This window comes from Carcharhinus amblyrhynchos, chromosome 17, assembly GCF_965287045.1.
Source record: "Carcharhinus amblyrhynchos chromosome 17, sCarAmb.v2.hapA, whole genome shotgun sequence".
Taxonomy (NCBI): Eukaryota; Metazoa; Chordata; class Chondrichthyes; order Carcharhiniformes; family Carcharhinidae; genus Carcharhinus; species Carcharhinus amblyrhynchos.
In genome coordinates, this window is record NC_137340.1 from 38195711 (window position 1) to 38219416 (window position 23706).

At 40.4% G+C, this 23706-nt stretch overlaps 1 protein-coding gene across 2 annotated transcripts in view; it reads right to left on the minus strand.

Moving 5' to 3' along the window:
• hspa12a (heat shock protein 12A) overlaps positions 1 to 23706 on the minus strand; it is a 130934-nt gene that overhangs the window by 13125 nt on the left and 94103 nt on the right. Inside the window, exons 7-9 of one of the 2 annotated variants that reach the window (XM_080205833.1) lie at positions 20470 to 20641; positions 6169 to 6255; positions 5225 to 5329 (exon numbers count right to left, since the gene is read on the minus strand). In XM_080205833.1, the coding sequence (XP_080061959.1) occupies positions 5225 to 5329; positions 6169 to 6255; positions 20470 to 20641 (364 nt within the window). The remainder of the gene's footprint in view (positions 1 to 5224; positions 5330 to 6168; positions 6256 to 20469; positions 20642 to 23706) is intronic. The other variant, XM_080205835.1, reaches the window with a different exon arrangement.

Sequence of the window (23706 nt, forward strand, 5' to 3'; positions counted from 1 at the left end):
TTATCTGTTACTGGAATATGAATGTCAGTAGAAGTGACAGGGTTTTTGACCCAGTGACAATGAATTACTGAAGATACAGATCCAATCAGGATGGTCTGTGACTTACATTCGCTAGTGTTACCTTGAATGTTCAGTACTTGTCCTTTTGGGTAGTCGGGGTTGTGGGTTTGAAAGGAGTGCCACAGTGCACCAGCGGTGGAGAGATTGATTGATTAAGGTAGTGAACAGGGTGCCAATCAAGTGGGCTGATTTATCCTGGATAATATTGACCTCCAGTGTTGTTGGAGCTTCACTTACCCAGGCAAGTGGAGAGTATTTCATCAGACTTATGTGATGATACTGTGACATTAAAACTGTATTTTATCATGTTTCTTGTAAGGGGTAAGTTTAAAATTCAGTTCTGTTCTTACAGTGCTGATTTGTCTCGGGCAACAGGCAGCTCAATGTTGAGAATGCAGGATAATGACTGATTTTAGCTAATGGTGTGTTTGTCTAAACAGAGTTAATGCGTTTATATTTACTTAGGTTTCCCTTGAGGTTTCAGAGTAGGGTTTTGATTAGGTTGATTGACAAGAGACAGAGTTATATGCTAATAGGAAGAGTTAAGCTTACAGAGCAAATACACATTTTCTCTTATTTTAAGAGAGTCAGTTTCAGCCTGGTGCTGAAATAAGCAAGATACATCTCCCTGCTTCTCTTTCTCCCTGGAGGCTAACGATTGGGGCTGTCAGAAGACAGGTATCTCTTCCTCTCCAGAGGTATTCAAAAGGCTCCAGGAGTCTTAACAAGTACAAGCACGCAAGCCTTTGTGTTTGCAAATTGATTTTTAACAGTGGTTTTAAGTTTGTAAGACGAATATTGTTCAAATTGGAACTAATAGAGATAGGTTGGCAGTGAAGAACTGCATCTTGTCATGTTTAAGTATTGTTCAAATGTTAAGCTAATTAATTTGTTATAGTTAAACTGTGTTGCTAACTAAAATGTGTTTTGATAAAAGCTTCCCAGTTTGTTATAGCCTGAAATAAAACATCATATCTTGACATTAAAGTCAAAATAACAAATAGTTGGGGGTCCAGTCAATTTCATACTATATCTTTGGGTTTCTGATCTCGAATGCTAACACTTTATGACTTATGCCTTGTAGCGAATGGACAGGCTTTGAGGAGAGGTTACTGAGAGAAGATGCAATCAACCTTGGCAAAAGTGATAACCAGGCCACAAAGGATAGTTTAGCATGGTCAGGGATAGTTTAGCATGGTCATAGTCATATAGGAGGCCATGTTTGACTTTGAAAAAGATTGTTTCAGTGCTTTGCAAAGATGAAAACCTGGGTTGGAGGGATTCAAAAATGCTTAATATGACCTAAAAACAGATGAACAATATTGTACAAATATTTAACATAATTTAATGGAGTTTTATTTTTAAAAGATTACTGTTTCTATCCAGTATGTGATATAAATGTGCTAAGCACTGTATGATAACCATGCATCCACTGAATCATTTTAAGTTATTTGATAATATATAACTCTATTGGTACTTTTCTGGTGTTTATAAAAGTATATTCCAAGTTTCTTACATTTTCTAATAGTACTGGAGTTGACAACTCAATAGTTATAAAGGAGTTAATTTACTATTGAATCATGAGGTAAACCAATAGACGAAAGAAGATTTTTATAGATACTCTTTCTGTTCTAGTGCAGCCAGAACATGAAAAACCTTTTGTTCAGTATGTTCGGTGCAGTTAGAAAGGTAACTGTTTGTTTGATCTATCAAATACAAAGGGAAACTTATTCATCTGTAATTTGATCATAGCACTTAACGGCATTCATCATGTATGCAAGGTACATCTTTCAATTTGGATGAACAATAGGCAGATGATGGCTGGAGTGTACCTGGCAGGATACACGTGGATAAGAGATCAGGCCAATTTTCATGGCTGGGAAGCATTAACATGAACATATGAAGTAGGAGCAGAAGTAGGCCATTCAGCCCTCAAACTGGCTCTGCCATTTAATATGATCATGACTGATCTGATTGCAACCTCTACTCTTGATAACATTTCACTCCCTTGTTAATCAAGAATCTATCTAGCTCTGCCTTAAAAATATTCAAAGACCCTGCTTCTTTGAGGAAGTGAGTTCCAAAGACTTACTGCCTCAAAAAACATGATCATATGAGTGACCCCTTATTTTTAAACAGTGACCCCTTGGTCTAGATTCTCCCACAAGAGGAAATATCCTCTCCACACCCATTGTGTCAAGACCCCTCAAGATCTTGAAGGTCTTAAACCTCATACTCTTCTAAATTGCAGTGGATACAAGTCCAACCTGTTCAATCTTTCCTCATAAGACACCCTGTCATTTCCTTGTATTGGTCTAATAAACCTTCTCTGAACTGCTTCTAATGCATCTACATCTTTCCTTAATTAAGGAAATTCCTAAAACACTGTACACAATATTCTAGATAGGGTGAGGTTGGGCAGGCTAGGACTTTATTCCTTGGAATGCAGAAGAGTGAGGGATAAGGGATAACCCTGTTGAGGTGTATAAAATCATGAGTGGGATAGATAGAGTGGAACACACAGTCTTTTTTCTCTGGGAAGGGGAATTGAAAACTAGAGACATAGGTTTAAGGTGAGAGAGGAAAGATTTAAAAGGGACCCGAGGAGCAACTTCTTCATGCATGTATGTATATATGGAATAAACCAGGGAAAGTGGTTGAATACAGTACAATAGTAACATTTATAAAGTAGCTGGATAAGTACATGGATGGAAAAGAATTAGAGGGACATGGGCCAAACATAGACAATTGGGACTAGCTGGGAGGACACCAGGGACCAGTTGGGCCAAAGGACCTCTTTCTGTGCTGTATTGCCCTATGACCTCTATATGGTCTCATCAATGCCCTGTACAACTGAAGCATAACCTTCTTAATCAAATTCCCTCATCATAAATAACATTCTATTAGCTTTCCTAATTACTTCCTGTACCTGCATACTAGCCTTTTGTGAGTCATGCGCTTGGATACCCAGATCCCTCTGAATCTCAAAGCTCTGCAATCTCTCACCACTTAGATAACATGTTGCCTTTTTATTCTTCCCACCAAAATGAAAAATTTCACATTTGTGTACATTATACGCCATTTGCCAGATCTTTGCCCTCTCACTTAACCAATCTAAGTCACTTTGTAGCCTCCTTCCGCCCTCTTCACAACTTACTTTCTTGCCTATCTTTGTATCACCAGCAAATTTAGTAACCATATCATCTGTCTCTTATCACTTATGAATGAGGGAATTTTATTTTCAAATTACATTCCCAAAATTTACACCTCTATACTGATGACACATTCAAAAGATACCTTACCAATCAGAAGATTGGTACATACATATTCTCTCTGAGAATAATCTGACTGAATCCCATTATGAGGGGGAAGAGACAGGGTGGTGGTCGGGAGGTGAACCAATTTTTGAATGTTCCTTCTAACTCAACAAAAATCATTCTTAAAAAACGTTCCTTTATCCATTTTTGAACTGGTTACCAATGGGTCCTTTAAAGACCTCAAAGTAGGGCAGTCTATGGACAGTTTCACTGGACTGGTCTTGTATTTCTGCCCAGTGGAATCCTAAAGTTAGGTATGATTCTAAGTGCATCCATATTATGAAGCACGTTCAAACTTTGGTGGTTTGGACCCTGGCAGGAACCGGGTAGTAAAAGCAATGCTAACAAATTAACAGTGTACTTGTGTCTGCCTGAGAGTGGATAGAAACAGACTCTCACAATTGCCTTTGAATGAACAAAATAGTTGACAATTGAATGCAAGTTATTTGTGGATTTTTATCAATGAGAACTTTATTTTCCAACTTCAAAATTGCCGTTCCTTTCCTGAAGGTGCTGATTCATTCCTAGTGCCAGCAGCCATTCAATACATCATCCAGGAGAACATGTTTCAGGTGTGAACCTAGCGAGAGTTTAAGGAAGCTATTTTCCTATGTATTCCTCACCATTAAGCTTGACTCTCTTCTTTTATTCACACAGCTCATTTCCTATTAGGGAGGCACTATAGATAACAGTTTGGGTGGCACAGTGGTTAGCACTGCTGCCTCACAGCGTCAGGGACTCAGAGCTCAATTCCGGCTTTGAATGACTGTCTGTGTGGCATTCGCACATTCTCCCCATGTCTGTTTGGGGTTCCTCTAGGTGCTCTGGTTTCTTCCTGCAGTCCACAGATGTGTAGTTTATGTGGATTGGCCATGGTAAGTTGCCCCTTAAACTTTCGAAGATGTACAGGTTAGCCATACTAAATTGTCCCCAAGTGTCCAAAGATGTGTGCGGTAGGGGGATTAGCAGGGTAAATGTACAGGGTTATGGGGATAGGGTTGGGGGTGGGGGGTGGTGGGCCTGGGTAAGATGCTCTTTTGAAGAGTCTGTGCAGATCCAATGGGCTGACTGACCTCTTTCCGCGCTGTAGGGATCCTATGGTTCTTAAGAGCAAAATAGGAACACCCCTGAGAAATGTTCCCCTATCTGGTCCAGATTGACTGTAGCCTAAAATTGCACTCTCACCTCTATCTTGTCTAAGGTCAGATAACTCATTAAAAAAAATGGAGGTGAATTTCCATGAGGACTCTCCTGATTAGTTGCAGACTGTGGCAAAATATTCACAGACGGCCTGGAGTAACACATGGCCAGGATTTGGTGCCTGGCTGTGGTGGGACCCACCATGAGAGATTCACTAACCCAGCCTTCAGCAGAAGCAGACAATCCTGGCAGTGGGCACAGCCAGAAGATCCCACCCATAGTTTTCTGCAGAATTTCCACCAATGCTTTGGCATCAAAGTGGGAGAACTCTTGTGGAAGCTTAACTTCAACGACCCAGTCTAATATCTTTTAGGACTGTGGATGTTAGTCACACGTGAGCTGTTTTATTCATCCTATCAGAAGAATTATGGCAAATCAAAACTAGGGGCAGGATTTTCCAGCCTCGCTGGAAAAGCCAGAAAATGCCACCCAGGGTCAACAGACCCTGGAGCATGGTCTGCCCTCCGCCTGCTACAATTCCTGTGGTGGGCAGGATGGGAAAATTCATCCCTAGGAGTAAAGGGATTAAATGTACTTTGATTAATTTACCTGTGTTGCAATTAGTCAAAGTTCCTTAGGCACTAATATTTAAATACAACATGTGGCATATTACATAATGGCAATTGGTACAAATAGCCTGCTTTTACCTGAAGCTTTATAGAGTTCTTTCAGATGTCCTTCAGGGAGTTTAACTTCATGAACAGTGAGATCTACAGTGCCGCCTCCACAGTCAACAACAATATAGCGATCACCTAATGAAAAAAAATTCTACTTTTAGATGCAGTTATAAAGAACTCTCCTTAAAGTGTAAATTGTATTATCCATATGATTGCAATAAACACATCGTTCAAAAGTAGTCATGTAATGATATGCATGTTTATTTCAAGGTGAAGATTAACATTGAACAGTCCATTTTAAGAAAGATTCTTCAACAATCATTTCTCAGAGCACAAACATTTATCATTATGCTCTAAACCCACTCATAATTTAAATAGTCATACACCCCAAAGAATCACCAAAATCACCCTGGTACAAGACTCATACCTCTGAGCTACCTTTATTGTATTTGTTAATGGCTTTGTGATAAATTCCTGCCTACGTTATTTAAATTAAGTTTATCTGCAAACTAACTAAACTGGCAAACACATTAACTAAAGACATGCAAAAACAAATTCAAATTTCATAGTATTACACGTTCAAACTTGCAGAAACAACCTTAACTATCTTTAAAAAACTATGAAGTTAATCGAAAGAAACTATACAAAATGTATATGAATGTATAGTACAGGTATTGTAAAGAAGAGCACGATGTATGGTAAACGTTTGAAACACGAGGTTATTGCTGGAAATGTGATCTTCCCTTTGTAAAATTATTAAAGATAAATAATAAAAGGTGCATTGAGGTAAGGTGAAAAAGTAGCACAGACACATCACAGCTTGCAGTGAAGTAAAAGCAACCCTTTTTCATTGATCCTCCGATAAGTCTGCCAAAGTCACGCAGAAACAAATCATAGTGTTAGCAGGAAACGGCACCATTGCCAGCAACATGAAAATCAGCAAGAGCCAAGAACGCCAGGAAAGAAGACACTACCTTGCTCCAATTCTGACCAGATTTCTCCTATGACATTTTCCACCAAAAAGGTGCGACTCTGCCGATTACGCCGTGTGTATTCTTTAGCTAGTTGTTGATAGAGAGAAAATAACTGAGCATAATACAGAGAGAATCAGAAATGATGTCAACTTGCAACAATTCAGTTACTTTAAGAAGGGTTTGTTCAGATTTTTAAAGAGCATTTCAAGGAAGGAAGCTGGTTCTGTATAGGATTTTGTTTTTAACTTAAGGTGCTTTATCATCAGGTAAAATTTGAAATTGGTGTTATGTATGGCGGGGGGAGGTGGATGGAATGTGAAAATTGGTGTTGATAATAAGGGGTTCCAAATATTAATATACAAACACTTAAAGTTTATACAAAATTCCTCTGCCACCATTTTAATGTAGTTTTATCATTTAGTTCAATCAATACCTCTGTTTTATTAGTGGACTGAGGAATATGGTATAAAATTATTAAAAGTTAGTATTTTAATACTGCAAACATGACTTCCTGGGCTCATAGCTTGTTCGACATTTAAGGAAAATAATAAAGTTTGATGTAAAATTCTAACAGAAAAATTGAGATACAACAAATTAATTCGTTTTCACTTGTTCCTTCTGTCCTCAATAACTGCATCACTGTGAGATGCATTCTCCTCTCCTTCAACACAATTTCTAAATGAAATTTGGACAGAATTTTAAGGAAACTCCACCATTTGAAAAACATTGTCACTACTTTCTTCGCATTTGGCCTCATTTTTCAAGAAACCAAAAATAAATCCTTTAAACATTAGGGGAGGTGCTTCCAGAAAGATTTTATCTGGCCTAGATCATTTAGCTGATGGAATCTATGGGTGGCACAGTGGCACAATGGTTAGCAACGCCACCTCAAAGCCCCAGGGACCCAGGTTTGATTCCAGCCTTGGGTGACTGTTTGTGTGGACTTTGCACATTCTCCCCGTGCCTGCATGGGTTTCCTCCGGTGCTCTCATTTCCTCCCACACTCCAAGGATGTGTGGGTTAGGTGGATGGGCCATCCTAAATTGTCCCAAGATGTGTAGGTTAGGGGGATTAGTGAGATAAATGTGTCTGATTATAGGGGTTGGGCTGAACAGTCTCCTTCTGCGCTGTGGAGATTCCACGTGCAGGTATTCTATGGAATCTGCCTGTTGCAAGAAACAGAAATAATAATAGCAAAGTGAAGCATGCAAATATAAAGATGATGAATGATGAAATGCAATGGTGATATTTCTTATGGCTGATACCACCTTCAAGCTAGTCATCTTAAAATACATTCATTATTTGAACTATTTATCACCAATATAAGGAAACACTCTACTTTTATACAGTGCATCTAGAAGTACAAGCTTCTTTATCTTTACATTTTTTTTACTCCAATTTTCACCTGAGCATGCCAACTTATCTTGGGGAAAGATCTTACCTGTACTGGAAACCAGCAGCCCTTTATATTCCAATTGTTATGTTTGAACCTGGACAGATTGTTGGTAGGTTATTTAAGAATGGGCGGGAAGGGATTAGGGGAGCATCTCAGTGGGTCTGGCTCTGTTTCCAACCAACGTCTGCACATCAGCATCCACACTTTACAACAAGGGTCATTGAATAATGATGGAAAGCTGGTAGTATCTTACCCCTGTCCCCACGTCAAAAACATGATGATTAACTACAATTTCTCCGCTGTTGTTCCTCATTCCACATGTTGGGTAAATGGCTTCTGCTTCAACCCTTTACTCATATGATTATGACAAGCCACAACACACAACAGGCAATCATACACGAAGTAATTTCTTCATAAAAAGGAAAACAAATACATTGCACACATGATCATTTGGGCTGTGTTTGCAGCCAATGGCATGCATATGCAGTGGTAAGCATGGGCACAATCTTCATAGGGGACAATGTGTAGCAGGGTGCATGCATGGTCATTCCAACCCGGAATTGCAAATATTACAGTGATAGTAGTATCAAGTTAATGCCTTTTACTAAAGGAAGTGGTCTCTTTAAGTTAATACCTCTCTTCATAATGTTTGTAATTGTGGCCTCCCCATAGTTTGAATCTCCCACTCTGAAGCTTCTTCCATGGAAAGAGATAGTTTTAAATAACCTATATTTAAGGTATAGCTTTGAGCAAGTTAATTTTGTGTTTCTATGTTAAGAAATTTTTAGTAAGCTTCATGGTAAACAAAGGTGCCTGCATGTCTGTGGGTTTTGATTTCATTTCAAACTGTACCTGCATTGTAATTAAAAGCTTACGACTTGAAAACAAACAGGGTTTAAATAAATACCAGACTGTTGCTTAGCGATCAGCGGCCACACTGAAAAGCACAATCACTTGCCGTTCAGTTGGAAGCAGGTAACTGAAAAGAAGCTCTCACAGAAACTGCTGGCAGACAGGCAGGAAAATGCAATAAGGAACAGAAAATAAATTCCAGAAGTTAAAGAACAGATAGTTTTAGAATGCAGGGAACACTGTGGGGGGTGGGGGGAGGGACTTGAAGCCAGCAAGGTGAGTTGTGAACCACGATGGAATCGCGATTTAGCCCCAATGCCCAATTCAGCATTTTTTACACCAGGAATAGTAATGGGAAAATACTTTTCAAAGGCTCGACATCGCAGTTGGACCAGCTGTTTCCTGGAAGGCATAGACCTCCTGCTGCCCATTCCCTTGGAAGTTCTTGCCTCCACCTGATGTGCTACAGCAGCTGTGTGCTGCTCACCACAGAGTGTCCCAGAAGCCTGTCCAATAACATATCCCACTCAGGTGAGTATCTCTGCTGTGGTGCCGGTGAAAGCAGTGCTGAGAATTTGGTGCCCTTCCCAGAGCTGTGCTGGGGGTTTCCCTGAGGTGTTGGATGGGGGACAGTGACCCCGGATGGCCCAGTCTCATCTGAAGGAGATCCTGGAAGAAAGAGGACATGGGGTCAGTTTTTGGGAAGTTCAAAGGTATGGGAGATGATAGAGTCACTTGCGACAGTTCACCTGGTTAAATGTGCATTAGATTCTCATTTCCTTGGGGCATGCTAACCTCACATTCTGCTACAGCTTCTTCCAAGGCTTCACCTGTGATTTCCATGCCCTCTCTTCAAAGAAGGTGAGGACACATAGCTCAATCATGCCCCCACCTATCTTCTCCCACTTCTCCCTGTTGGGGGCTATCCTCTCCTTTGGGGACAAAGAAGACATTGTGGGGTGGTGGCCTGGCAGGTATGGTGAGGGTGATTTTGCAGCAGTGCCTTGCTGATGAAGGATTGTGATGGGGATTGTGGGGGGAGGAAGGTGGGAAACTGAGACAGATTCTGGTAGTTTTGATATTGAGGGTTGCAAGGATTTAGGGGGAATTGCCTGAGGTTAGGGGCAGGGGTGATGCCAGGGGCAGACAGGTGAGTACTCACCCTTGCAGCACAGAGGACATCATTCATTTTCTTAAGGCATTGAAGTTGATGCTGCTGGAACTGATCACCACTGCCACTGCATCCCAGGCCTCCTGGCAGGTAGTCTCCTGCCAACCCTTGGAAAGTGGGTGGCCCTCCTCTCCTCCACGGTGTCTATGTCTGCATCCAGGAAATTTGGGGCAGCTCCTTTTGCAGCCATGTTGCTGATTGAACTAAGTGTGGGTGCTGAAGGGAATCATAAGAATCTTATAGTGTGAAGGAGGCCATTCGGCCCATTGAGTTGCACTGATCACAATCCCACCCAGCCCTTATCCCCATAACCCATCGCATTTACCCTAGTTAGACCCCTGATGCTGAGGGGCAATTTAGCATGGCCAATCCACCTAACATGACATCTTTGAGTGTGGGAAGAAGCCGGAGTACCCGGAGCAAACCCAAGCAGTCATGGGGAAAATGTGGAAACACTACACAGACAGTGACACAAGCCAGTAATCGAACCTGGGTCCCTGGCGCTGTGAGGCAGCAGTGCTAACCACTGCATCTCTGTGCTGCTCTCGCTTATAGAAGCTAAAGTGGACCCCAACTCCAGCGAATCAGGCAGTGGTGGAGTCGGGAAATCAGTGTGATTCACAAGCGGGGAGTGCTGGATCATTTGAATAATTTGAATAGGGCTTGTTCAGTGCTCCAAACATCAGCAGGAAACACTCCAGGTTTCCCAAAGGCATCGGCACTTAGAACTGAATCAGGAGAATCGCACCCATAATCTTTAAAGAATTCAGGTCTCCTAATGGCACTCTTGCACATTGTTATTAGTTGTTCATCTAATATCTGCTGGTTCCTGGGGGTGGCTTTGCCTCGCCTAGGCATGTCATAGCCATGGCGAGTGCTTCTGCTGATATGCTGTGTGTTGAGGAACAGTCAATGTCTGGAGCTGATGGTCATTCCATTCCTTGTTCAATTGATGAAAAGGAACTTACGGTTACAGCTGTCTGCTATGAAGGAGCAGATATTCACTGGCTGTACGTATGCATCTGATATAACTGGTTTTTCATTTTCACTGTACACAATTGAGATTCCTGGTTACAAGTTGCTAGTAGGGCTAAGTTCTCTTGAGTGTGTTGAATGCTTGCACTCTCTGCTTTCCAGCTTCTTTCCCTGCTACCACACTGCTCACTCAGTTTGTAGGAGCTCTCACTCTCCTGATTACTCCTATTTTTCAAGATATTCTATTTTATCTTTCAGTCTTATCTACTTCAAGATGATATCCCTTAGGAAAACATCCAAGGACTGTGAAAACATTTTGTAATTCGTCAGGAACTTTTCAGAAGGCAAGGAGTAGGTATCATGTAAAGATTGCAAATACCGTCTGCTACAAGGAGGGTTACCAGCAAGGTTTTGACTTGTTTCAGATGAGTTATCTGCTCTCTGGATCTGTAGATCTTCTTTCTTTCCATTGTGTTGGGCTCTCAGATTCATTCACCTTCTTGGGGTGAGCAACATTTCATCACATAGCCTCAATCTACTGCTGATGGTTTCATTTTCAGGTCACCATCTCAAGTAACCTCGCACAGGTCTGCAAAGCTCACAATGTTGCACATACTAGTGGAGTTCATCGAGCACTTCACATTAACCTGATGTTCTCCTTTTGTAGTCATCATTCCAATCATCACAAGCCAGTTTTGACATTCAGACTTTATAGTGTTAATTTATTCCAGGCTTTTGAGTGATTTATCAGAACCAATATCCGAGACCTCTCCAGCAATCAGCTTAATAAGGCTTGTTCTTCTTCTTTCCAACAAAACCCCTGTGTACAAAGAAATTGAGTTTCTTGCAGTTAGAGTACAGCTTTCCCCATGCCAGACATGCTAACTTTTTTCTTGGTATTTTCTATGTTATTTACATCCAATTCTCTGGCTCTGATCTTCCCACTGGCCTTCTGTAATAGTTCTTTATTTTCCCTATTGGTATATGTTTGGAGATCTGAACTGCCTCTACGTGTAGTGCACACCTTCATCAGTCCTCCCGCCAATACTCTCCAGCTGATCAATAATCATTTCAGCACTTCTGAACGTGTCAATAGCTTTCCCACCCCTCAGCTGAGATGTTCTTATGGCAGGATATTTTGTTTTTATTTCTGATCAGATCATCGTTCAGATGTTCAAACTCTCAGGATTCAACTAGACCACTCAGTGCCATTACATAACAATTGGTATTCTCACCCTCTTCCTGAGCTCTAGTGTTGAACACATTGTATTTATAAATTCACAGTACACTGGTCATCGCGACCTCCAAGATTTCACAAGGTTGGTTTTCCTGCTCCTCAGTGAGATCCAGGGTGCAATACAACTTGAAGAACTCCTTCCCCAGCACTGAAAACAGAGTTGTTACTCCTATTTTTTCAGATGTCTTGTTTAACTCTGTTATTGAGACTGGAAGAATCTCCAATTCATTCTCAAATCTTCGTTAATCTGTATTGGAATATTCAAAGCCATACTGATGCACCCGACAGTCAGTGTCCTGTTCAAAGTTGCAGACTGAACCTTTATTATCTGCTGTATCTTACAGCAGTTGCTCTCATACAGCTGTCAAAATCCACTCAAGTTCAGCTACACACTCTGACACCATCTTCCATGTGGCGGGTTAAATCGCATCTGCCTCAATCCTTTACTTATAAAAGGATGCCAGAGGTCACATGATTCGTAGATCACATGACCTCAGCATGTCACAGTACACAACAGACAACCACACAGGAGACCATTTCTCCAAACACTCTTACTAAGCCTGCAATTAAAGCTTGGGCACTTCCTGTTCTGAAGGAAGTATTGTCATATCACAGGAATAAGAGTTTGCATTTTATTTAAGGATAATCAACCAATGTTTGACCTCACCCTCAGGTGAAATGAATAAAGTGAACCATGAGTAAGGCAAAATAAAGGAACTGTTAGTCAGTTGGCTAAAATCAAAGTTTGTGTGCATTCAAAAGTGTCCAATAAAAAGGATCATTGTTTGATTTTGCATTTGTTGTTTTACCCACCTGTACACAGAATGGAAATTCAGCTATGCCCATAGATGATTTTCCAGCTATTGATATGAACAATCAGAAAATCATGTTCATTTGTGAATTAATTTAACACGTGCCAAGAATATTCCCTGGGGCATAACTTCGGGAAATGATCTTTGTAATTTTAATGACCTCAACTAAATAGGTTGGCCTCTTGGAGTATGAGCTCCCTGATTGAGGTAATGATTGTCCGCCCAATCAGGGAGTCTCACCTGTACATAAATATAAGTATGTATATTGAGAAGTGCCAGGGCCACTGACACATTGAATTCTGACTTTATACTTGAAGGAGTGGAATTGAGTTTGTAAATAAAGGGAATCTGGTGAAGGCTCACTAACCTCTGAGGAGTTATTTCAGTAATCTTGTTCTAAATACTATTCAAAAAAAATCCACATGCTAATATGTGTATATTATTCATCAGCAAGAATGTTCCTGTTCGTGGATTTATTCTTGGAAGTAGGAAACTTTCGCTCTGCAGTGAACTCCAAAGAAAGAAATTCACTAGTATGAGATTAAAATGTGGCAATCAAGGCAAAATCAGTTGCATCCCTCCAGTGCACCCCACAGCTAATTGCAGTGCAATTGACAGTGGTGCACAGTCAGCAGTATAACTGCAAGTGTGCTGACTGTGCATTGCAGTCCACAGGTACTAGCGTGAGAATTCAGCTGCAGAATAACTAGAATTGCATAACAGTCAAACTTTGCTTCAGTAAGTGAACAAATTAAGTTGTTCCTTGAACTTAATTTGAATAAACACATATCTGGAGCCAAAACAGTTGTTTTCATGTATTCTTACTCTCCTTCACCAGAATAATTATCAAGTTATGTAAGATGTAGTGATTGCCATTAACGTTTCACCATTTTGTCTCAGACTCTTAATAATACTTTTTCCTGTCAGCTAAGAACAAACTAAAAGCACTGAAAGGCCTGTTTTTGACCAGGCGGTACCCATAGACCATTGCATAGAAACGACCATAGCTATTTAGTCCACCCAGTTTAAGTTGGCATTTATCCTCCACGTAAGCAGTGCCAATTCAATTCTCACTTCCCTCAATACCTCTCCTGTCCTCAAGCTTCATAAACCTTTGGATAAAAACAAAATCATCTCTCAGTGTTAAATCTTATCCCATGTGTATTCTCTAGTTCTGATGAGTGAAGTAGGGTAGGGCAGAGCAGTGCAGTGTGTGTGTGTGTGTGTGTGTGTGTGTGTGTGTGTGTGTGTGTGTGGGGGGGGGCGGTTTGCAGTGTGTGGAACAGCAGGTTAATAGTGATCATTACATAATTTATGTAATTAGGTTTAAAATAGCTATGGAAAGGGGTACAGTTAACTCAAAGATAAAAATACCCAACTGGAGGAGAGCTGATCTGAGAAGAGATATAGCACAAGAAGACTAGAAACAAATATTTGCCAGGAGAACAGTAAATGAGCAATGAGAAGCCTTCAGGGTGGAGATATTATGGATACAAAGCAAGCATATTCCCATAAGGAGGAAAAAATAGGGCAGCGATAATTAGAACTTGCTGCATGACAAAGTGGTTAACATGAAACAGAAAGATATTCATGGCAATGCCCAATACAGGATACAGCAAAACAACTGACAGAATACTGAGAGAACAAAGATCATTAAGAAAGGATGGCAAGATGGGTAAGAGAGATTATGAGAAAAGATGTTTGAGTATCATAGAAAATAAGCCAAAAATCCTTCTGAAGAATGAGAGGTGATTTTATTGAAAAAAAAGGGTGGAATTCTCCCTAAAATAGGCAGATTAATGCAGCAGGTGGGAAAAACGGCAAGGAAACCATCAGCCCCAAAGGCAGTTTTCTCCATCATAGGTTACAGCCAAAGAATTGAAGAGGCAGAGCCAGCCGAGTCCCACCAGCAACTTTGGTTAAGGGCGCCCCATACAAGAAATTATAAATAAATTCCCCCTCCAAACATACCCCCCCGCCCCATCTCCCAAGGAACAACCCTCCAAGGAACACCCTCATGGAAAACCCACCCATATAACACCCCACTCTCGGGAAGCCCCTCTGGCACTTCCCGGGCAACGCCCTTCTTCCTCTGAGCGATGCACTCACCTGAACTCCTCTGGCAGGTTCTCCCACCAGGTGCATGCCCTGGGAGCCTGTTGTGTTTCACGCCAATAGGGAATCTAACGGGGCAGGGTGGCGAGGGGATTATCAGTTGTAATAATGACATTTAAATGTATTCAAATAGGAATTGTAGTATTCAACTTTGGGATTTCTCATTACATCATTGATTAGGGGTAGGGACAACTGCTATGGGAAATCCTGGCAGCGTAAACTGCAATTCAGGATTTCCATGGGATTTTCATAGGATTTCCTGTTCCTGCCACTGGTTCTGCCCTCCCTCTCCCGGCAAACAAAAAATGGGAATGGAAACCCCCCACCCATAAGATTCTGAGGGGGTTTGCAGGATAGATGATGAGAAGGTGTTTCTCGTTGTGGAAGAATTTAGGGCTAGGAGCCACAGTTTCAAAGTAAGATTCTCCTATTTTAAATATACAAATTAAATGAGTAAAGAAAAATAAATTAAATGAATATTTAACTAATTATTTGATTACTTGTTTCCAATGTGAATTAGAAACTGGACCAAATGGATGAAACGTAATACCAGCTCTCTCAGAAAATAATGCGTTCTCCTATTTAATTTTTCCTTATTCTTTCCGACTGGAATTTTATTGAAATCAATGAGCTGGAATATTCTAACCTTGCCAGGGACTAGGATTCTCCAGTTCTGCTGCTGTGAATGGAGATTTGGCTGAGCACCAAATTCTCCATCATCACTGGCAGTGGTAGCTGGCTCTGCGAGATTCCAGCATGGTCTTAACCCTCGTGACGATTCAAGGTCCCTTTTCACAGAATATTATGAAATAAACAAGGGTTATTGGATTGATTCAATCCAAAAGTTGTAATCTGTACATTAATGTAAACTCCAACTTCTTGTCCTATCATTCTCATGCTTCAGAAAGAAGTCTCACATTTGGTATCACAAGCTTTTGGAACACGGCTCTTTCATCAGGTGAAAGCCCATGACACCAAATAAACCCACTGGACTTTAACCTGCTGTTGTGAGACTTCTTACTGTGCCCACCCCAGTCCAATGCTGGCATCTCCACGTCATGCTTCAGAAAAACATAAACAAGACAAATCTCCAGCGTGCAAAGTGTGGGTGCACAAACCCAGTAACAGGTTGCATTGCATTAACAATAAGTGATTCAAATCAAGAGCATGCAAGATTTAACAGTTTTGTAAATTCAATATCTGCAAGATTATTAAAAACCTTTCCTTCTATTAACATGGAAGGCCCTGCATATGAGATTTTTTTCAATGAATTTGGTTGGCGCAGAGCTGTTTGTATCATAGTTCATCTGTGATTGATTCTCAGTGTAATGTTAAATACATTGTCAGTATCTTTTTTCAAAATTGACTTCTGAGGCTTTTAACATTGGGCAAAGAAAACTCTTGAAAATAATTGAAGGTGAAAAGCAGTGAATGCATCTTCAGAATACTTCAACAAAATTCAAATAACAAAGCATCAAGGGCAACAAAAGCATTTCCTTACTCAAATTAAAAATATGACAGGATCACTATTATCAAGGCTGAAAGGAACTGAAGAATATTCCATTGTTCCAACTATTGCTGATTATGCACAAAAGTGAACAAAAAGACTTTTACCAACTTCATATCAAAGAAGCATTTAAATCTCTAAAGGTCTACTGGATCTGAAAATCCATGGGCCGGTGATACAGACATTTTCTTAGGCTTGTGTCAGCCCTTAGTGGACATTTCAGGTTGGGGGGATTCACGTGCCCTTGCCACTTAGAGGTACTGTTAAAAACTCAAACAAATTAGCTTCCTAAGTCTTCAGATGCCGAGGACACACCATAACCTGAAGTCCATTCTTGTTGGTAAAGGCAAAATACAGCAGCTGCTAGAAACTGAAAAAAAAATAGAAAATGATGGAAAATCTAGGCAGGTCTGACAGCATCTGTGGAGAAAGAAGAGAGTGTGAATGACTCTTCGTCGGAGCTGGAATGGTCATCCAGATTCAAAACATTGGCTGTATTCTCTCTCCATAGATGACAGCATCTGTGGACAGAGATTAGAGCTGATGCTTTGAGTCTGGATGACCCTTCGTCAGAGCTGGGACAGTCACCTGACAGACTCGAAGAGTGGCTGCATTCTCTCTCCACAGATGCTGTCAGACCTTCTATCTCTATTGGTTTTGGTGATCTACCTCCACAGATCATTAATCTCACTGAGGAATGTGGGACCTTCTGTTTCTGGGAGCACCTGACACTGGCCATGGCTTACTCAACCCTTTATGCAAAATGAAGATCTACCCTATCTGGTCCCTTGCAATGTTCCAGCCATTCCAATGGGAAAAGGGCGTATGTTAGATTTTTTGGAAACACCACTTTCACATCAGTTTTTGAACATACAAATAATGGCATAAATTACATCAATGGCTACTTCCTGAACAACAGGAAGTATGAACAGACCAAAAAAAGTGTGTCGTAGTTGCTATGGTGAAAATTGACTTTGCAGAGAATGTTATAGGCTAAGAGCTTTTTTAATACACGGTATTAAGTATATACTGGATTAAAGCTCTGTTTTAAATGGAACCAGATTGTTACTGATTATTGTAAATTGATCTGTTTACCTATCTTGTGAGATATTTTTCAAGCACGATTTCCTCTCAAATCCTTATTAACATTTTTAATCACTAACGTGACATTGTCTTCACAAAAAAGGTGTTTAATGAAACATTTGGGAACAATCCAAAATAGTCAACTATGATTTTCATTACAATGAAGCTCCATGCAAGTGACACTTGTCTTAAAACTCTGTCAGATTGCAATAATTGTTCAAAAAAATGAAGCACAATAGTTTGGAAATGCTTGCACTAATTTTAAATTATTAGAAGTTTTGGTGGTGACTTCTGATGCTGCTTCCATGATATTCCTATTTGCTGCCTGTAATCTAAAATTTGGGATGGCAGTCCTGCATAGTGGCTCAACTGCAGGGAGCACAGAGCAGAACCAGATTTCCTGAAGCAACTGTGAGCTGCAAATATGAAGAATCCAACAATTAAAATAGCATTGGGAGGACAAGGCTAGCCGAGCACTCACCAATCTGCTGTGAATAACTACTGACTGAACAAAAGCCATTTTAATTCAGCAAAAGCAGCAGATCATCTGCAAGGAATTAGTAGAAAAGGCAGGTGCTTATAGAGACTAATAGCTATTTCCTCTAAAGCTCTTGCTGCAGTAGGCAGGGGAGGACACTGATCTCAGATGTATCGAACTTACTAAAGATCCCTCACAATGCGCAACCCAGTATCAAAAACAAGTGTTGGTGAAATCCTATTGCCAGCCAACATATTTTGTCTTAATTAATTAGGAGAAAAAGTTGATTAGATGTCAGACACATGAAACCAAGCACAAGCGCCAATTTAACTCCAGTTGCCAAAATGCATATTCTGCAAAACAGGAAATGTTCTGCACTTGACTTCGCCAGATGCCCAAATTGACTGACAATAGGAGTATTTGAAAAATGAAGGATTAAGGTACAGGACAAAATCATTTGGATGTCATTATTTAACAGATGTGGTTTCCCTTGTAAGAAATATTTATCATGACAAACATAAGCTAATCATGATGTATGCAATAGAGCTCATGCTACTTCCAGAAAAGTCAAGCATGCCATAAGTATCTCCATTTGGTAACTTGAAACAGTATTCTGTGTAATTGGATAGACCAGGGGCAATCTTGAAGCCCACAACCCCCACCTCCCTCTCTGCTGCATGCCCCACAGCATCAATCTGAGAAGAGACCCCAGCATGTATCTCAAAAATGACAGTGGCAAACCTACAGCAGAGTATATGTCAATAAGGATATAGCAACAGTGCCCGCAATGTAGCCACACACCTTTCAGGTGCAACATTTCTTAAAGTGGAAAACCACACCCACTGAATGGTAACACCCAAATCACTTTGGTTTAATTGAGTATGCATATGTAAACCAATGAAAATTAAATACTTAAAAACAGCAAATTCTGGTAACACTCAGCAAATCGGGCAGCATCAAAACAAAAAAAAATTATCAACCCAAAACATTACACTGTTGATCTATCAAAGATGCTGCCTTATGTGCTTCATGCTTTCAGAATGTTCTTTTTTTACTTAAATCTTTCAGTCTTGCATGTTTTTCTTTTTTAAAAATTAATCTACAAGTCACATGAGTAATAAGCATAATTTGAGCATTCACAGTACTGCAGCTACATTGAATACTGCCCTGTCACTGGGATAAAGACTCATCTTCTGAGCCCATAGTGCTATAATAGCCAGCAATATATTTCAGACATTCAGTGCCAACTGCATCATGATTTTCCTACCAGTGAAAACCAGGGTATGCACTAGACTGGCTGGTCCCCATGCAGGCTTTCAAAACTGTCTCTATATGGTTAAATATTGAAACATTGAACTCTGTTGTTTAATATTAAATTTCACAAGACTATCTATTGTAACAATACAGGTTTTGTCACAGTTAAATGGAATTATTACCATTTGGAAATAAGTTTAGGCACCAAGGAATTCGAAGACTTTATTTTTTTAACCTTCTCTTGAACTAAAATAGGGTAAATTGCATTGGCATTTACTTTATTTCAATTCCTCACTCGAGGATTTTCTTCTTCTGTGAGACCAGATGGTGGTTGAAGGCAAGCTTTTTAACTGTGGGAGTCTCATCCTTGCCCACTCTATCCACACACGTACACACACACACATGCACACAGTCTCTCAGGCAGACACAGATACACATAGAGACACATTCCAGCAACATCTAGAGGAGCACAAACTGATGCTCCTTCAGAAGCATAGGATAGGTGTGGTTAATTGTTCAGTCCATATTACTGACCAGATGGGATAAGTTAGTTCAGCAGAGCCAGAGGGAATTTGGGAGACTTCTCAATTCTGGAATATTACACATTGAGATAATTCTAACTTGTGGAGTATTACAATTTTGGTTATCTCCATGGATCAGAGACTTTTGTCTTCTACCAAAGTCATACAAGATAGACAGGGAGTGTTGACTGCATCAGTAATTTATCACAGATACTATCTAGTTTGTTTTAAATACTAATTGATATAATCCGCATTACAGGTTCGGCATATAAACATACTTTAAGTATCAGAAAAATAATTCAAATCTAGGCTTTTATGGTGCTGATTGATTACTAAGAAAGCTTTTGGTCAGAATTTTTAAAATGGTCCTCAAAAGATTGAGTTCATCACTCTACTACTTTATTTGGCCTGAGAATGCATTAATTTACAAATATTACCAGCATCTTCTTGGCATCTGAAGTCAATTCAATGGGATCTTATAATCTTCACCATGTAAGTCACTTAACAACTTTACCAACTAAGGTCACCGGCTGTTTCCAAAAGAAATTGCTAAAGAACAGCTCGAAATGTGGTGAAATGCCACTAATGTTTTAGTAAAGTCCAATATTCAGTATAATAATTTCCACTACAGCAGTGTTCAGGAAATTCTTTTGGGTAAGCTAGTAACATAGCATGATGTGAGTACTCCATCATGCATAGTTGAAAAAATGGAGAAGTTACAACGTTTTTCACGCTGAAGTCTTAGCTTGGTCTTCTGGCTGGTTTCGAAAGGAAGGAAAGCTCTATGGTGCTAATGCTGGATGTAAGGAAAATGTTACTTATCTGGTTTGATATTGCACCATTTCTTTTATGAAATAGTTTGATATTTGCTGACTCAAAGTGACAAACAAGCAAAGATACCATGCGTTATTCCAGATGACAGCGTTTCTGTGGGGCTATAACCATTGACAGCCTCCTTCGCACTGAGATCAATCATCTGATGTAGACGAAGTTTCCGGCAGTAGATAGAGGCAGCTTCAGGTTCGAGCGCTATGATCAGCTGTTCTGGACATTCAGGGGATGCCAAACCTGCCTGTGGAAGTGAATAAAAGAGGAAAATTAATACGATGAACACTAAGGAGCAAGAGGGGACAATTGGACCCATCAATCCAGTTCTGCTATTTTATTAGCCATGGTAATTCTACATTTTCAATTCTCTAATGGTCATTACATAGTCCGCATATATGATTTACTCAGATGTGAGTGCTATTCCCTGCCCAGAGCAATGGATTATAAATCACCCTTTCATTTCTCTTCATACCTGTACTTCCTAAGTATTAATCTCCTATACCTTAATTAATTTTGGATCTCTGGTCTTCAATAACACTGTCTCTACGTTCACACAATGGCTGGAATTCTCTGCCCATTCACACCCCGCTACTGCTGCCGGTGAGAACAGAAAGTTTGGCATTCAGCCAAATCTCCATTCACTGCAGTGGGACTGGAGAATCCCGGCCATGGACAAGGTTGGAGAATTCCGGTCAATATTCTGCACGCATGAGATTTTTCCTGGCTTTTCCTTAGATTTTAACTGTTTAGTCTTGAATTTTAGCATTTTGTCCCTTTGTGCTGGTTTCTCCCACTAATGGGGAGAGTTGCTCCCTGCCTATTGTCAATTCCCTTCATAATTTTAAGCACCTTAATCAAATCTCTAATGCTGAAGGAATATTGTTAAGTCTTCTATTATAAATAGTACCTGCATCTGAATTATCAATGTGGTAAGCCATTGCTGCGCATTTATGGTGCATGATATGTTCCCAAATGCACATTTGCAAAGCCAAACCAAAGATACTAAATAAGGTCTGGTCAGTTGTTGTCTGTGAAGCTGCAGTAGTAGTTCATCTGTATTTCAATTTCTTTGTGATGAAATCAAGCTCCTACTTGTTACTTCTACAATCTGTGAACAAACTTCTAATGGCAAATGTATTAGAACACCCAAGTTATTTTGTTCATCTGTCATGGTTTCCTGTTTAAACTGTTCTCTCCATGCCACTCTCACATTAATTTAACTAAGTTTGAGGTGGTACAAACTGCATCTGCGTCATTTCATCCATTTGCTCAATCAGCCTCCTTTTACAAGTTTCCACTTTGCATTTTATTTCACAGTTGGAAACACACTTACCTCCACCACAAGGGTGTTAATCAGACAGAATAAATTGCCAACCTGTTATAGAACTGATTTCTATTTCATTGAATTCAATAGAATGTTAAACGGGAAGTTTAAGAACTGCAGTTGGTTCACTCTGCTAGATTGCCATCCATGTGGCGAAGGCCAAACTCCTAGCTTAGCATCTTTTACAGACTTTAATATATTTTCCTCTATTCCTAATTTCTGGTGAAATAACTACAGCAACAGTATGTGAATTCTTGAAAATTTCTTGACCTGCAGTTACATTTTTACATGAACCTTAAAGTCAGATCTCTGATCTTGTCATAGAGTCATAGAGGCCTACAGCATGGAAACAGGCCCTTCGGCCCAACTTGTCCATGCTGCCATGTTTTTTTAAATCCCCAAACTAATCCCAATTGCCTGCATTTGGCCCATATCCCTCTATACTCATCATACCCATGTAACTATCTAAATGATTTTAAAAGATAAAATTGTACCCGCCTCTACTACTACTACCTCTGGCAGCTTGTTCCAGATTCTCACCAACCGCTGTGTGACAAAATTGCCCCATCTGGACATTTCTGTATCTCTCCCCTCTCACCTTAAACCTACGCCCTCTAGTTTTAGACTCACCTACCTTTGGGAAAAGATATTGACTATCTACCTTGTCTATGCCCCTCATTATTTTATAGACCTCCATAAGGTCACCCCTTAGCCTCCTATGTTCTAGAGAAAAAAGACTCAGTCTATTCAGCCTCTCCTTATAACTCAATCCATCAAGTCCCGGCAGCATCCTAGTAAATCTTTTCTGCACACTTTCTAGTTTAATAATATCCTTCCTGTAATAGGGTGGCCAAATTGCACATAGTATTCCAAGTGTGGCCTTACCAATATCTTGTATAACTTTAACAAGATGTCCCAACTCCTGTATTCAATGATCTGACTGATGAAACCAAGCATGCCGAATGCCTTCTTCATCACTCTGTCCACCTGTGACTCCACTTTCAAGGAGCTATGAACATGTACCCCTAGATCTCTTTGTTCTGTAACTCTCCCAGTGCCCTACCATTAACTGAATAAGTCCTGCCCTGGTTCAATCTACCAAAATGCATTACCTCACATTTGTCTAAATTAAACTCCATCTGCTTTTTGTCAACCCACTGGCCCAATTGATTGCGCTTATGCTTATTTTGTTTTTATTCTTTCACGGGACATGGTTGTCGCATTTTTTATTGCCCTTCCCTAATTGCCCTTGAAAAGATGGTGGTGGGCTGCCTTCTTGAACTGCTGCAGTCTGTGTGGTGTGGGTACACCCACACTGCTGTTCAGGAGGGATTTCTAGGATTTTGACCCAGTGATAGTGAAGGAATGGAGATAGACTTCCAGTCAGGATGGTGCATGGCTTGGACATGAACTTACAGGTGATGGGGTTCCCACGCATTTGCTGCCCTCGCCCTTCTAGATAGGGATCATGGGTTTGGAAGGCATTGTTGAAAGATCCTTGGTGCTGCTGTGCTTTGGTGGTAAGGGAGTAGATGTTGAAGGTGGTGGTGGGATGACAATTAAGTATGTTGCTTTGTCATGGATAATGTTGAGCTTCTTGAGTGCTGTTGGAACCTCACTCATCTTTGAAGGCAGAGCGTATTCCATCACACTCTTGACTTGTGTTTTGTAAATGACGAACAGGCTTTGGGGAGTCAGGAGGTGAGTTACTCACTATAGGATTCCTAATGGTTGATCTGTTCTTGTAGCCATAGTATTTATATGGCTAGCCCAGTTCAGTTTCTGGTGAATGTATACACCAAGATGTCGATAGTGGGGGTTTCAGTGATGGTGATGCCATTGAATGTCAAGAGGTGATGGTTAGATCATCTCTTGTTGAAGATGGTCATTGCCTGGCACTTGTTTGGCATGAACGTTACCTGCATTTTCTAAGCCAAAGTCTGGATATTATCCAGGTCTTGCTGCACCTGGGTACGGACTGCTTC